This window comes from Brachionichthys hirsutus, unplaced genomic scaffold (genome assembly GCF_040956055.1).
Source record: "Brachionichthys hirsutus isolate HB-005 unplaced genomic scaffold, CSIRO-AGI_Bhir_v1 contig_1394, whole genome shotgun sequence".
Taxonomy (NCBI): Eukaryota; Metazoa; Chordata; class Actinopteri; order Lophiiformes; family Brachionichthyidae; genus Brachionichthys; species Brachionichthys hirsutus.
The window spans coordinates 158,375-173,213 of NW_027180379.1; the positions used below are offsets into that span (position 1 = coordinate 158,375).

Consider the following 14,839-nt stretch of genomic DNA (forward strand, 5'->3'; position numbering starts at 1 on the left):
AATTTATTCACAATCTGAGCCATACTTTATGAATGCGGACTGATGGGTGGAGACGAGCCATTTATCGCTCATTCTGCCAAACAGTGTCCATCCATCTGAAGGGGAATTAGTTATCATTGGCCCAGAGGGAGACATTATGGAGTATTGTTTTAGAGAATGGCTTACCCCAAGCTGCTTTGTATTTGCTAGAGAAGAAACCTCAGAAGCAGACAGAAGAGACGTTGTGAAAGCTGGCACAGAATGAGCTGCAGTTGAGGATTTCAGCAATTGTGTAAGCCACATTATAGTTTCTAGTCTATGATGATGAGTTATTACAGGCATTTATAGGCACACAATATGAGGATAATGATCACATATTCTCCACACCTATGAAAACACATGCATTCCTTCCCCTATTGGGGATCCACTTTGGTCTACTTCAACGTATTGAAATATGTTTTTTCCTTAATACTAAATATAACACTCATTCATTCATCTTCCCACGCTTTTGACCATTACCGGGTCGTGGGTCGTGCTGGAGCTTATCCCAGCAGTCAATGGGCGAGAGGCGGGACAAGCCGCCAGTTCATCGCAGGGCCAGACAAAGACAGGCAATCATTCACACACACATTCACACTTATGGACAATTTAATGTAACCAATTCACCTAATTTACATGTTTTTGGTGGTGGGAGGAAGCCGGAGAACCCGGACAGAACCCACGCAGACACGGGAAGAACATGCAAACTCCTCACAGAAAGGCCGTAAGTCGGATTCAAACCGGTGACCTTCTTGCTACAAGGCAATGGTGCTTACCAATGAGCCCTAAATATAACAATATATGAATATGCATAGAGTTGAAAATATGTTATAGAATATTTTATTTCAAATGGAAACAATCATCTATGCAAAGTATGAACGTGAGTAATTTGTGGAACAGTGTTGTAAGTATTTTACATTAACAGTCTTCTCAGAGTTACTTATATATTAAATAACTTATACATGATTAATCTTGAACTAGATCAAAATACTTCATATACTGTGTGGTGTTTTCAAAAGAAATAATAGAACTCTATCCCGTGTATCCTTTTTATTATTATACGATCACACAGACCAGGATGCTGTCCGAACTTCGCACATGCGCAATGGATATATTTTCCAGCCAGTGAAGCTGCCAGACAGCTAGACAGATGTAAGCTAGCATAGATATAAATTAGACAAAGAAAACCTTGTGAAGAGACTGAGTGGAAAGAATTGCCTAAAGTAACGGATGTCGCAAGGGGTCACAGTGACACAAAGCTAAATGCGTTGTTCGTGATATACGGAAGTATGAAATCGAAAGGTACGCCGTCACTGTGTCTTTTTTAAACTTTTTGTGAGCAGGTACAGCAGAGATTAGCTTTTGGCTAGCAGGCTAGTTAGCCTCCGTTGTTTTCTTACAGGCGGATTGTATCTAAACGTGAGCGTTTTAGCCTGGTTAGCATCCTGTCGCCGATATCAGCGAAGGCCCTTTGTTTTACATCGGTTATTATTGGGTTTAAACAGCATATTGCTAATTTAATTTACGCTACCCTTAGTTTTATGATGGGTAGGAATAAGGCATATTGTTTTTTTTTCTAAGTCAACTTGTAGTCAGATGTGTTAACATGTTTTGTGTTTAGCTAGCTGATCGATGTTACCTGAATTTAATGCGAAAATGAAATTAATCTGGCTATTGATAATATTAGTGTTAGCTGGAGTTAGCTAAATGCGTATGTCACACAGGACTGACTGATTCGCGCGATCTGATTTTTTATTTTAATTAATTTCTAAAGTATTAAAGCTTAACTTTGTAAGGACGACAAGTCAGCTGGAGTGGAAATGTAATCTGGAACGACGCTACGCTAGCATTGAGCTGTTGCTTTTTCGTGATTCCAGTTTTTGTCCTAAGGGCTAGTCGCAGCCATTTACATTTCAAATAGCATAATAGACGAACTGAGCTCAGCGAAGAAACGATCTTTCGGGTTTCAACTAATGTGAACTCGCTGCCTCTTCGGGTGGCATCAGTTCTGTTGTGTTTCAGGCGAGCTAGCATGGCTTCAGCTAATGAGTTAGCCAAACAAAGTTGCGAGTGAATCTTGAGTTGCCAAACGTCGCTATTTATAGGCCGGACAAACAACATCGGTCTGTGGGAAATAAATTCCGATTCAGTCAATAGTTTACATAGCGAGGTGTTCCAGGCCTACAACATCAATGCGGGCTAACACTATGTTATTTTGATGCTAACATTTGCCTTCCGTTTTCAATAACGTGGCATTCTTGGGCTGGTTTCAAATCTTAACATTTGATCAGGTCCATTTTCTAAATGTTTTTGTTTCTTCCTAGAATGGAACATGAAGATCGGGCCATGAAGAATCCAGTGATAACCTAGAAAAACTGCATCTGTGTACATTTCAACCATTACAGAGGTGATGTGGTTTTCATTTCTCCGCTGGTGTTGCATGATTCACATTTATTTAACTCTTCTTGCTCGTGGTGAAGTGTTCTGTGCTTTTCACTGCGAGCAGATGTCTGTATTCTTAACTTTAGGTCTGTTTGTCTGGTATGTCACCGTTACCGGTACATTCATGCTTCAAGAAACAAAATATCCTTTTGTAGTCACGTTTTAGCTTGTTGTTAGTCCGCACTACACGCAGTCTGTTTCTTTTAAATCTCAAACAAAATCTTTGGGAAAGGAAAGGGCAAAGGTGAGAGTATATACTCCCAGTCAAATGTTAGAGCACGCCTTCTCATTTAAAGGTATTCTTTATTTTCATACCTACTTTAATTGTAGATTCTCACTGAAGTCATCAAAACTATTTTGCAATTGGACAAAACAAACTTCTAAATAACTCGCAACGTATTTTACATTTTAGATTTTGAATAATACTCTTGGCATTCTCTCGATGAACTTTGTGAGGTAATCAATCACCTGAAAGGGGTTCCCAGAGGTGTTGATCACTCCGTGGCCCATTTTGGCTTCACTCTGATGCCCATCTCATCCCAAACCATCTCGGTTGGGTTTAGGCCAGATGACCAGGTCATCAGGCAGCACTCCATCACTCTCCTCCTTGGTCAAATAGCCCTTACACAGCCTGGAGGTGTGTTTAGGGATCATTGTCCTATTGAACAATAAACGACTGTCTATCTGAACGCAAACAGGATGGGATGGCGTGTCTGTGCAGGATGCTGCGGTTGCGATGCTGGTTCAGTGTGCCTTCGATTCATTCTCACCTCCTCCTCCACACTTCACGTGGACAGCATCCGCTCACCGTTTTCTGTGTCGCACACCAAAGATCTCAAAGTTGGGCTCATCAGACCAAAGCACAGATTTCCGTTGGTCTGAGCCAGTTCCATCACAGCACTTGCTGCTTTTTAGACTGCACTTTGGGATGCATTAAAAGTTTTTGCATTTTTCCCAGAGTGACTCACCTTCAGTTTTTAATGTAATGATGGAGTGCGGTTTCTCTTTACTCAGCTGATTGGTTCTTGCTATATTATGGGATTCTAACAGTTGTCAGATATGGCTGTCGACTGTTAAACCTTGACAAGGCTCTCCTGTGACGTGGAAACTATTTCAGGTGAATAACTCCTGAAGCTCGCTGAGAGAAGGTCAAAGGTTTGCAAAGCAGCGGGTGGCTGCGGTGCAGAATCCCATACATCTTGCGTAAAAGTGTTGATGTCTTCAGTACGTATCTATGAAGAATAAACCATTGGATGAGAAGGTGTGTCCAAACTTCTGATGGGTAGTGTCCATATAAGCCAAAAAAAAAAAAAAAAGGTCTAGAAATGTGAACATGCGTCACATTTGTGTACAGCGGCTATCCTGAGAGAAGCGGGCAGAGATGGTTCAAGTAGTTTGTCACCGTTCCTCCTTCGCTCTCGTGTCCTCTCGCCATGAATTGATTCTCGGATCAAGTCGTGTGTTTTGTAGGTACCGTGTTTAAAGTCTCTGTATATAGTGTAAGACATAATTTTAAGTTAATATATTGTCTTGTTAGTTGCCATAAAGACATTTCTTTTTTGTAGATAGATTGATAAGAGGAAGGACAGTGTTTTTTTTAAAGGGCTTTGATATGAACTTCCCGCATGTGAGGGAGATTGAAAGAAATGTGCTGACGCAGCGAAAGAGGATGTCTAAGGTGAGGAGGGAATGGAAAACATCTGTAAATGTTCTCAGCCACAGCAAATGTTTCTTTGTGTTGGCTTTGGCACGCTGCTGTTTTAACGTTGGTCCTGCTTAAGGGAAATGACATTTACATGTTTCCGATGTGAACAATGGCTGACTAAGACAACGTGCGTTTGGTCACAGATTGCTGCAATCTCCATTATCGCGTAATTCCTGGCAAGTCCTGTCCTCTGGAAATGACTAAACATTTGTGAGCGACTAGGCGGCGCTGTCAAGTAGCTACCAAATCACGTCGCTGATCGACATCAGGAACGGAAACGGTTTCCTTCATTCACTTTTTTGCGTAGAAGCAGTCTGGAGAGCAGGATATCAAATTGATTCTTGCTGGCGGCACTGGTGTAGACAAAACATCCCTCTCCATTGCCCAACCAGCTTGCATCTCGACGCCGATGTGAATTTTCATCTATCTCTGATGTTGACTCAGTGTTAGTAGTCCCTATTACACGGTAGTAACAATTGTAATAGCCCTACGGGGTGGTTTTAATATGTGGGTCGGGTTTCACAACTCTCATTCATGCTGAAACGTGTCTTATTGATGTAATTAGTGCTTTAAGGGTGAGAGCGAGTGGTACCCCCCCCCCCCCCTGCAGCCGGTGATGTCACGGGTTCCCACCCCTCCTCCCCCTGGGGAGATGTCCAGTGGCCCTGTGGCAGAAAGCTGGTGTTACACACAGGTATGGTTATAACTATCATCACGTCCTGTTTATGAATAATGGAATATGTTGCGCTTCATGACTTTTAGCTGGTTCCACATCCTGTCAAGTCTCAAAGTCAAAATGTGGACTGAATTGGTATTGATCTTTTTATTTATATATATATATATATATATATATATGAGCGTTGTCACACAAAGCCACAGCATTTCCTTTCTTTTCACTTTGTGTTTTAAATGTAATCGGAAACAAAAAGAGCCGTCATGTGATGATGACACATGTTTCTTCTGATTCCAAGGTTAAAGTTGTGAAGTTTTCCTACATGTGGACCATTAACAACTTCAGTTTTTGCAGAGAAGAAATGGGAGAGGTGTTGAAAAGCTCAACATTCTCTTCTGGTCCAAACGACAAGATGAAATGGTTCGTACTCGAGTTGCGCCTCGGTGCATTTCATAAATGAGCAGCGTTTCTGTTCAAATCTGAACATCCTTTACTTTCTGAATGATTTTTGTCCTTCGGGATTCTGGAAAATCTCATTAGATGTGTCAGATTTTGTCACGCCATGCAAAATGTTATTGATTTGGACCTTTCCAGTGATAAACTAATAAATAAATACACACCGTCCAATCATAGGAGACTCATACCTGAAGGCTTCTCATATTTCTGTAGCCTGTCAAAACGAGTTCTGACTAAATCTTCTTTATTATGTTACTGATGTCCTGTGTTGTCTGTTCTCTTGTCAGGTGTCTGCGAGTCAATCCAAAGGGACTCGATGATGAAAGCAAGGATTATCTGTCATTGTATTTGCTCCTGGTTAGTTGTCCAAAAAGTGAAGTCAGAGCAAAGTTCAAGTTTTCTTTGTTGAACGCTAAAAGAGAGGAAACGAAAGCAATGGGTGAGGATGAGCATCGCCCCCGCCTGGACTGTACCACGGTTTTCCTTTCGGACCGCCGCTTTTAGAACATTGTTTTATTCTTGTTGCAGAAAGCCAAAGAGCATATAGGTTTGTCCAAGGTAAAGACTGGGGCTTCAAAAAGTTTATAAGGAGAGATTTCCTCCTTGATGAAGCCAATGGACTCTTACCGGATGACAAACTCACCCTGTTCTGTGAGGTAATTATTCATTTCTTTTGCATCCTTCAAACACAGAAGTTCTGGTCTTTTGCTGTTTTATGAATTCTGCCATTTTTTTTAATCAAAACTGCACAACAGAGAACTACACCTTTTAACTCAGTACTGCTTGTAGTTGCTGTCCAAGTTGATATTTGTGGGATACCAAGATTCAAAGAACACCTTTTTGATGATTGAAAGGGATTCGTTTAATTGTTTTAGTTCACCTTGCAAAGAGAACATGCAGGATTACGTCTGTCCAAATGTGCAGACCATGTTTGATAGAGGGGGGTGGATTATCCACATTTCTAACTGCTGGACAGAATTAAAATTCAGAGTTGCTTTTTCAAGGCGATGTTTCCCTCTCTAGGAAGACATATTGAAAGTGTTAATGTTCAGCTTCTCTGCTTTTCCATTGTTGTTCCTGGCAACGGTTGGATTCTTGTCGCAGCCACTTTAAACTCGAGTGCCATTTAACTACAAACATGCGGTTGACATTTGCTTCAAATGACATTAACGTCGAAGAAAGCGGAATGCTTTCCTCCATCTCAAATCGGGGGGGGGGGGGGGGGAGTGTAATTCAATTAAATGTGTCAACAGGAATAAAAGTCTTCTGAAAGGTTCTTTCAAAGGGACAAGTCAAATGAGGTGTCAACGCATTCTGATGTGAAATCATCAGTTTGAATACTACAGACGCTGTTCCAGACAATGGGTTCAAACTGATTCAACAATTTACGGTGGGGGGGGGGGGGGGATTTGCATTGTGATAAAATGATTTTTGTCATCAATTAGATGCTTTAGCAGAGTTAATTAATTTCGCTTTCGTGTGATTTTTGCTTTTGCAAGCAAGATTCCTTCTCGTCGTAAATGTCCTCACTAAAAGGAGAACTTTATATTTTTATATTTTCTCCAAAGCAGTATGACACATTTTTTGTTGAATTATTACTTTATTTTTTGGGATTATTAACCTCGATGAGTCCCAGCATGATGTTTTCTGTGTTATGTGCAGGTGAGCGTTGTCCAGGACTCCGTCAACATTTCCGGCCAGTCGAACATGAACATGCTGAAGGTACCTGAGTGTCAGCTTTCTGACGACCTGGGGAACCTGTGGGAGTGTTCTCGCTTCACCGACTGCAGCCTCTATGTCAGAGGGCAGGAGTTTAAAGCCCATAAATCCATCCTTGCAGGTAAGATTGTTCATGGCACCCAGAACTGGAGTAAAGAGCCGCCCGTTTTAATGGCTCTTTACGACTCTCTACCTCTCATGGAGCACCATAAACACCCCGAAACTCTCCCGAGGGGTCCTATTTCTGGTTAGATTTATAGTGGCTTAGTGTTGCTGTGGATGCTAATCCAGCCCACCGCCCCTGCTTGGCCCGTTTTGACCCTTAGAAATGGTGCCCTACCGGTCAGGGGGAAACGCTGACAACGTGGCAGCTGTTCAGACTGTAGAGATTTTAAAGCTGTCTTCGTTCAGTTCTGATGTTTCATACCTTTTTATCTGCAAGAAAACCTTGTGTTGTCATTTTAAATAAAGATCATTCATTGCCACAAGCTTACACTTACATTTGTAAATGTTAAATGTATTTCTTCAACAGCGAGGTCACCGGTCTTTAACGCTATGTTTGAACATGAAATGGAGGAAAGTAAAAAGGTAAGAATAACGCATGCCATTCTATCTTTGATCATTTTGTTGTGCTGTACTTTTACATGTGCAGTAAAATGCCTGTATAGTTAAAAAAAACGTTTCAAGCCCGCCCTCCTGATCGCTGATGTGACGAGTTTTCTTTCAAAAGTCTTTCTTCAATAAGTTGTGCTGAAAGCTCGCCTTTTCTTCCAGAACCGCGTGGACATTAGTGACGTGGAGCCAGATGTCTTTAAGGAAATGATGGGCTTCATATATACAGGAAAGGCCCCAAACCTGGAGAAGATGGCAGACAATTTACTGGCAGCTGCAGACAAAGTACTTCCTTAAATATTAGAATCACTCATTTATCTTCTACCTCTTTTGCATGGCCTGCGATTTTCCATTTTTTTCTGTCAGGAGAAAGTGGGGGTGAACTCCAGCGAGGTGCTTCACCTTGAAATTATCTTTGTGATAACAGACTCATCACCAATGATGAACTCACTGGATCTTGTTAAGCACTGGGTGTCGCACTTGGAGTCACTTGGGTGACGATAGCATCTCAATATTTAATCTCAGTCACTAGCCTCGATCGGAATTGCAAAAAAAAAAAAAAAAAATCCTTTTGTCCTCATGCTGCAAAATACCATGCAGGATTTGTCCAGATTAGAAACAGTGTGAAGTCAGTGTTCACTTTTAAAAAACGCTGTTTCATTCAGTAAAGTTCAGTTTTGGCACAAGCCCCCCTCGTCAATCATTTTGCTACCTACAGCTCACTTCACACTTTGCAACACCAGAGGACCCTCGTAGACCCATCCGTTTTCTATGAGCATAATTAAGATGCAATTTTGAGGTTTAAAACAAAGTCTTCGTCTTTTTTGGCAACAGTCTTCAGGCCGCTTTCTCACTGAAACGCAAATTCAGTGCAGCAGCTCTTCAGCAAACATCAGTGTGTGTTTGTGAAACCTTTTAATTGAGCATAAATCCAGGATATATCAGAGATGCAGTTACTCTTCTCGAAGCATGTCGGTAATTCAATGTCTGTTATGGTTTACAGTTATTAGTCTGACGGGATTAAATTCGCTACGCTACATCTCCATCAAAGGTCCTTGTTCAATCCGTATATTAGATTTTATTCCGTTTGTCCCTCTGCTGGTGGGGACAAATCCTAAATTCAGCTTCATACGTGTAAAGCCATTTATACCATTAATCCCACATTATCCATTGCTTGTGTGTAATGACTTTTCCAGCTGCCTGTTGTTTAGATATGTTTTGAGTGGGTTTTTCCCCTCCATTCCCTGTAAAGGCGCATTTATCAAATCTTATTAACTGCTTCCATCTGCAGCTTTTTTTCCCCCTCTTTTTAATGAGTGCTTGAGACAAAACCTCGAATCATGGGAACCACAGTGAAATCCAGGGTGTGACCACTTGTTTTTTTTGTTCTCCCACTCAACCCCCACCCCCACCCCCAGTATGCTCTTGAGCGTTTAAAGGTCATGTGTGAAGAGGCCTTGTGCAACAGCCTCTCGGTAGAGAATGTGGCTGACACCCTCATCCTAGCAGACTTGCACAGTGCCGAGCAGCTCAAAGCACAAGCCATAGATTTTATCAACAGGCAAGTATTGCAAAAAAACAAAAAAAACCTCCGGTGATGAATTCCTGCTGCCATTTCTGTTTACCAGCCCTGGATGCTTACCTTTTTATCTCCTTGCCATAGGTGCAGTGTCCTGAGACAGCTGGGCTGTAAAGATGGAAAGAACTGGAATAGCAAGTATGTAATTAGCTGATATATGTGACACAAGATTAATAACGCACTCTTATCTCTTTCCTGGAACAGATGCATTAGAATTCATTGTTTCGGCCCAGGCAGACGGGGTACTATTTGCCTTTTCAGTTTGAAGCGCCATATCTTTGTGTCCGTGTTATTAATAGACTCATACCTGAGTAAACCCTGGAGGTGGAATGTGTGCAGCCTTAAAAGAAGGGACACATTTTTTTTCAGTTGATGTAGTGTGTTGTCGTGGTGGACCTTGAAATGTTAAACTTATTTCTACCTCTTGCATTCAACATTTGAAGAGTTTTAATCCTGCAGTCGTTTTCACCTCTGTTCAGAAGCATAAATGGCCCTTTTTAAACTTTACCATGCAACTCACAAATCAAGTTCCCCCATCTTGGCTTTGTCATTATGATCTCATTTACGTTTATTGATTTTTAATGTGCACATTCTATTGCCTGACTTCATTTTGCCTGTGCTTACAGCCACGCTACAGATATAATGGAGACTGCAGGCTGGAAGTCAATGATCCAATCCCATCCTCACTTGGTAGCCGAGGCCTTTCGCGCTTTGGCTTCAGCACAGTGCCCGCCCTTTGGTCTTCCCAGGAAGCGTCTAAAACAGTCCTGACTGCTTGACTGTGATCCAGGACTTTACTGGAGGTGTGAAGCATGGGTTTACAAAGGAAGGACTAGCAAGGGTACTACTCTTATTTCCACCAAAACTGAACACACTTGAAATAAAGAAGAGTGGAGCTTTCGGGCCAGGCATGTGGGGAGGCTGGCAGGTGGATGGTTGACATCAGCGGATTGGGGGGGGGAAAGAATTGGTAAAATTGATGTTGCTTGCTTGCTTTGCTGGACCCAACTGAATTTCGTTCAGCCTGGGCAGTAAGTGGAGCTCTGTGCTACCCCCCCCCCCCCCCCTCTAATTTTGAAAATGGCCTTAACATATCTGCCATTGCTCTGGAGCTGCTCCAGAGTACTTTGTCTATTTTACTCTGTGCCTGCCTTGTCACAAAGACTGGGCCTCCTCCAGGTTGCACTAGTTCCCATGTATAGTCATTTTGATATGGAGTTCTATAGGAACGTAACAAAGGCTTAACGAAGTGGGAAATATTATATATTTGTAATGTTTAGCCCGTTTTGTGACTAGACATTAAAAAGCATGAACACTTTCAGTGCAAGGTCGGTTCTTTACACTGTTTAAAAGATGTGTATGCCCCATATTGATGGCACCATTTCTATGTAAATGACAGTTGAACATCTTCAGAAGACCCAGTGTATAAGAAAGTGTATTGCATATTTGTGAGCAAACATGTAATCTGCCATTATGAAGACCCGGTGTCAATCCGTATAATGCATACAAGACGAAAAGTGTCTATACTTTGGCCCTAATATATTAAACCATTGGACTTATATGGAAGTATTTACTCAATCTCCCATGTTTTGTTTTTTATTTTTTAAATGACATATTCCAGATCATATGTCTGTGAACCGTTAAAAAGAAAATTATGAGAATTTCTGTCCTTAGTATTGCCAGCTTACAAATATATATTTGCAATATATCGTGGTCGACTAAAAGTGGAGAGACTAATGCATGGTCATGTTGGTGTCAAAGAAAGTGTCCAATTAGCAGTTTCATTTTTAATTTTTAATTTATTTTTCTGCAGTTATCTGACATTTGTGGAAAAATTAAATGAATTGAGAACGTGCAAAACAACAACAACAACCCTCTAACATGCTTGGATATTTGTAGGATGCTGAGCATCACTTCTACTGGCAATGTTATTTCTGTGTTTCACTGGGAGGGGGTGGGGGGGGGGGGGTCATCATGTTTATTCAGTCAGTCTCGTATGTAGTGTTGTGTGGCCGACACTTCAGAGGATTTTGTAAATTAAACGACAAATCATTTTACATGATAATACTCATCATTCAGTGTCATGTTTGAGCCTGATTTGTTGGAGGGAACAAAAAAAAAACATGAAGTTGTTGTCCGCGAGAATGCCTGCATTAACCCATTAAACCATTTCCCAGCAGTCAGAAGTGGCCCTTTTTCGGTTTCATAATCAATGAGATGCGATTGTTATTTTTAACAGGAATAATTTATGGTGTGTGCGCGCTGCTGTTTAAATGGTAATGCATGCGGACTTCAGGCTGGGGTGACTAACCCCCCCCCCCCCCCCCTTCTATCTCACCAGTGATTTATTTGGTAGACGACATTAGGAAACAACACCAATGTATCAACCAAAAGCTAAGACTCTTTAGCATAGTAACATGTTTAACGCCGAGCATTTCACAGCACATCAAACACTTTCCTCGTGCTTTATGTGCGCCTGTTCGGCGATAGCCTTAATTAAAGGGAACACAAGGCCGGTCTGTCCTACTGGAGCACAGACGTCTTCATCAGCGGCTTGCTGATCCTCATCCACTCCTCTCACCACAGGGCCCGATGGTATCTCTGCTTTAGGACGCCTCCGCAACTTATTATCTTCCCTTTTCATTTTCCTTCACTAACCGCAATGCAATGAAGGAGCAGCTGAATGCAAAAGCATTGTCACGGTTGAAGATTTTCTTCTGTCTTTTTTGGATTGTAGAAAACGAACCTGCTAAAGACGCAGTGAGCGCAGGCCTGAGGCCAAAACGGCTTTGGCAAATGTTCATGCCTGTATTGTGATGTTAAAAAGTCAATTGCATGGGTCACAATGAGGCTGCAGTAGAGTGCTGCTAACGCTTACCACGAAGAAGAGACTTGATTCTGCTAATTATGGTGCTCAGTGCATTAAAGGAAATATGTCGCGATGAGCTCAAAGGCCATTTGTCCTCGTTCGCTGAGCATGTCAAAGGAGCTTTTGCAGATAAAATTGATACTTATTCAAAATTCAAATATTATGGTTGTGTTGCACTCTGGGGTGAATTGCTGCAACTTTGCCTTTTCAAGTTTCTCAAACAAGCCAAATCTGACTTTTGCCTCTGATGGTGAAGAAAATGTTGCCATGAAATCAAGGTCACTTCCTGTGTTATTGGGTAGAACGCACTGAAAATCAGGTTAGGAGGTTAGTTTGATACAAAAAATATTTTGCTGTTTGACTGTATAGTAATTGGCTAAGAAAATGTGTGTGATCTCATTGGATTAAATGGGTTTGCCGAGCATTTGGATGCGTGCAGTGTGGCTTGATCCTTATAGAAGATGCCTCGCCCTGATCAGATAAGAGTAATGGAAGCGGATGAAAAGACCCCTGTCACTGATGGCCACAGCAAAATGGATGTGCTCTAAGGTGTACCTCTGGTATCATCCACGCCTGTGGACACAGATTTATTGCCCATTAAAAAGCGACACTGAAATGTACCTCCTTAAATGGTGTGTTTATCCTGCTGAGGAATAAAATGCAACAATTTTGAGCGTCAACACACCGGCGGTGGGTCAGTTTGACAGTATGCTGCGAGCCAAGTTCAAGTCAGGTTTAATGCCATAAAAACCTCAGCTTGATCTTTACAGTTTCATTTAAACAAAACGAACTCCAGGCGAAATGCAATATTCCAAAAACATTGTTTACGAACACTATACACACAGGTAGTGTCCTTGTTTCATTTTTCACAGAGGAAACTGTTCAAACAGGATTAAGCAAGCAGGAAATGAATGCCATCTACAATGATTACAAAAAAGAAAATGGAAATGAAAGCAACTCATAATTATGAGGAATAAATATATATGATACTGCTTAACACCAAAAATAAGGAACAGCATACTTTTTGTTATAATTCTTTGGGAAATGAATGAGAATAAACGGAAGTTGTTTACTTTCAGGGTAAACACATTTAGATCCAGTTACATGTTAATACACAGCATTGCACAAAAGGTGTGGAACTAAAATATCAACACTCGGATTTAGGCATTTTCTAAACATTACACATCTTATGTGCTTAATGTGACAGGATAATTTACAGTTGATAGAGAAAGACGAGATACAGCAGATCAGGTAGTCTTCCGAAAAGCCACGTGATAAATCAGTGGCGCACCCCTCAGCCTAAAATCCTCCGTATACGGATGCATCAACACGATTGATGACATTTAATCTGCTGACGGTTTTCAACGGAAGCTTTTCAAACCATGTTAGTGATCGCTAAGTCGAAGCACATTACACCATTTACAAGAAGACTGGATGTTATCCACTTTTAACACAAAAGTCAGTCAAATTAAGCCTGCTGTACAAGTGGGAAATGTCTGACATTTTCAAATGTAGTCACACTTCTCATTAAAATCCCAGATGGATTTTAGTTATTTTTTTCTTCATTTTATTTATTTATTTGTTTTGGCTTTCGGTTTCTCCACTCCTGGTCTCAAATAAATTAAATTTCCCTGGCTAATTAAAGCCTATTAAAGACAGGTAATGTCAGGGCTGGTGGCAGCACCATGACAAAGTGCTGATAATTGTCTGCCAGACTCACTAAATCCACCTGTCCTGCAATTATCTCACCCGCCACACACACACACACCTTTCCTAACGCATTAATTCACTGCAGAGCCCGTTCTGCAGGCTGATGCCACAAAATGCATCCTGCAAAAACAGATGTTGTATTTCAGACTGGTTTAGCATACACATGCCTTATGATGAGGGCAGCAGAAATCCAGCATTATTTAAGGATCGCACGTGGCAGCAGCCAGGTTATATATATGGATGGGTACTTACACGTGCAAAGATTTATGGTTATGCTCTCGACTTGCCTTCAGATGTGCCGGATCAATTTATTTGGTCATGGGCACAGAAATCACTCAATTCATTTTATGCCACTTGCTCCAAGAGATAAAAACATAGACTGTAAGGCCGTAGTCATTATTCAGAGCTACTTGAAAGAATGTTCATCGAGAAAACGAATCTAAGACAATGCGCTGCTCTGCTTTGTGTTCTATTGACAAGTATAAATGGATGGGAGCGCTATCTCAAAGACCGTGAACTGATTGTTTCAACTGAACCTACAGTGATGAGAATTACAGAGTTTTATGTCCTATTGAAAGCAACACAAATGCCTTGTTTGTTAGTAATTTACATGATTTAAAGGTTTTCATCTCGTTGAGGTGAAGAAATTGTTTAGCGGTTTTAGCATTAATGCGGCGGCGCTGGTGCGGAAGTCAATATGCATCTCAAACTGGGAGGCTGCTTGGCCTATGGTCCAGCCTTGAAGAAAACATCTGGATCACATGCTAATTATACCAGCGGATTACAGGAGACATGTGCTGTTGTTATGGAGGGTTGGCAGCTATCTTGGAATCCCAAAGCAACCCCTAAAACCGAGTCCCTTGACACCTAACTCCAAGTGTAAAACCTGCATACGTGTCTGGAATACTTGCTGAGGGTTTGGTAACAATGCATCAAATCCTTCCTGTTGTGAACTGGACTTCCTCTGACACGTCTAGGTTTTAAGTATTTCGGAAAAAGGAGATTAGAGGTTGACCTTTGAAAAAAAAAAACGATTGATGCATACCAACAGCTAGA

The 14,839-nt window shown here is 41.4% G+C and overlaps 1 protein-coding gene across 1 annotated transcript; it reads left to right on the top strand.

Moving 5' to 3' along the window:
* Window positions 1-4,781: 4,781 nt before the first annotated feature.
* On the top strand, window positions 4,782-11,181 carry LOC137914314 (speckle-type POZ protein-like A). The gene is made up of 9 exons (XM_068757919.1): window positions 4,782-4,859; window positions 5,137-5,258; window positions 5,582-5,733; window positions 5,823-5,950; window positions 6,957-7,134; window positions 7,546-7,601; window positions 7,788-7,910; window positions 9,044-9,186; window positions 9,831-11,181. The coding sequence occupies exons 1-9, from the start codon at window positions 4,782-4,784 to the stop codon at window positions 9,973-9,975; spliced, it is 1,125 nt and encodes a 374-aa protein (XP_068614020.1). The 3' UTR covers window positions 9,976-11,181.
* Window positions 11,182-14,839: the final 3,658 nt, after the last annotated feature.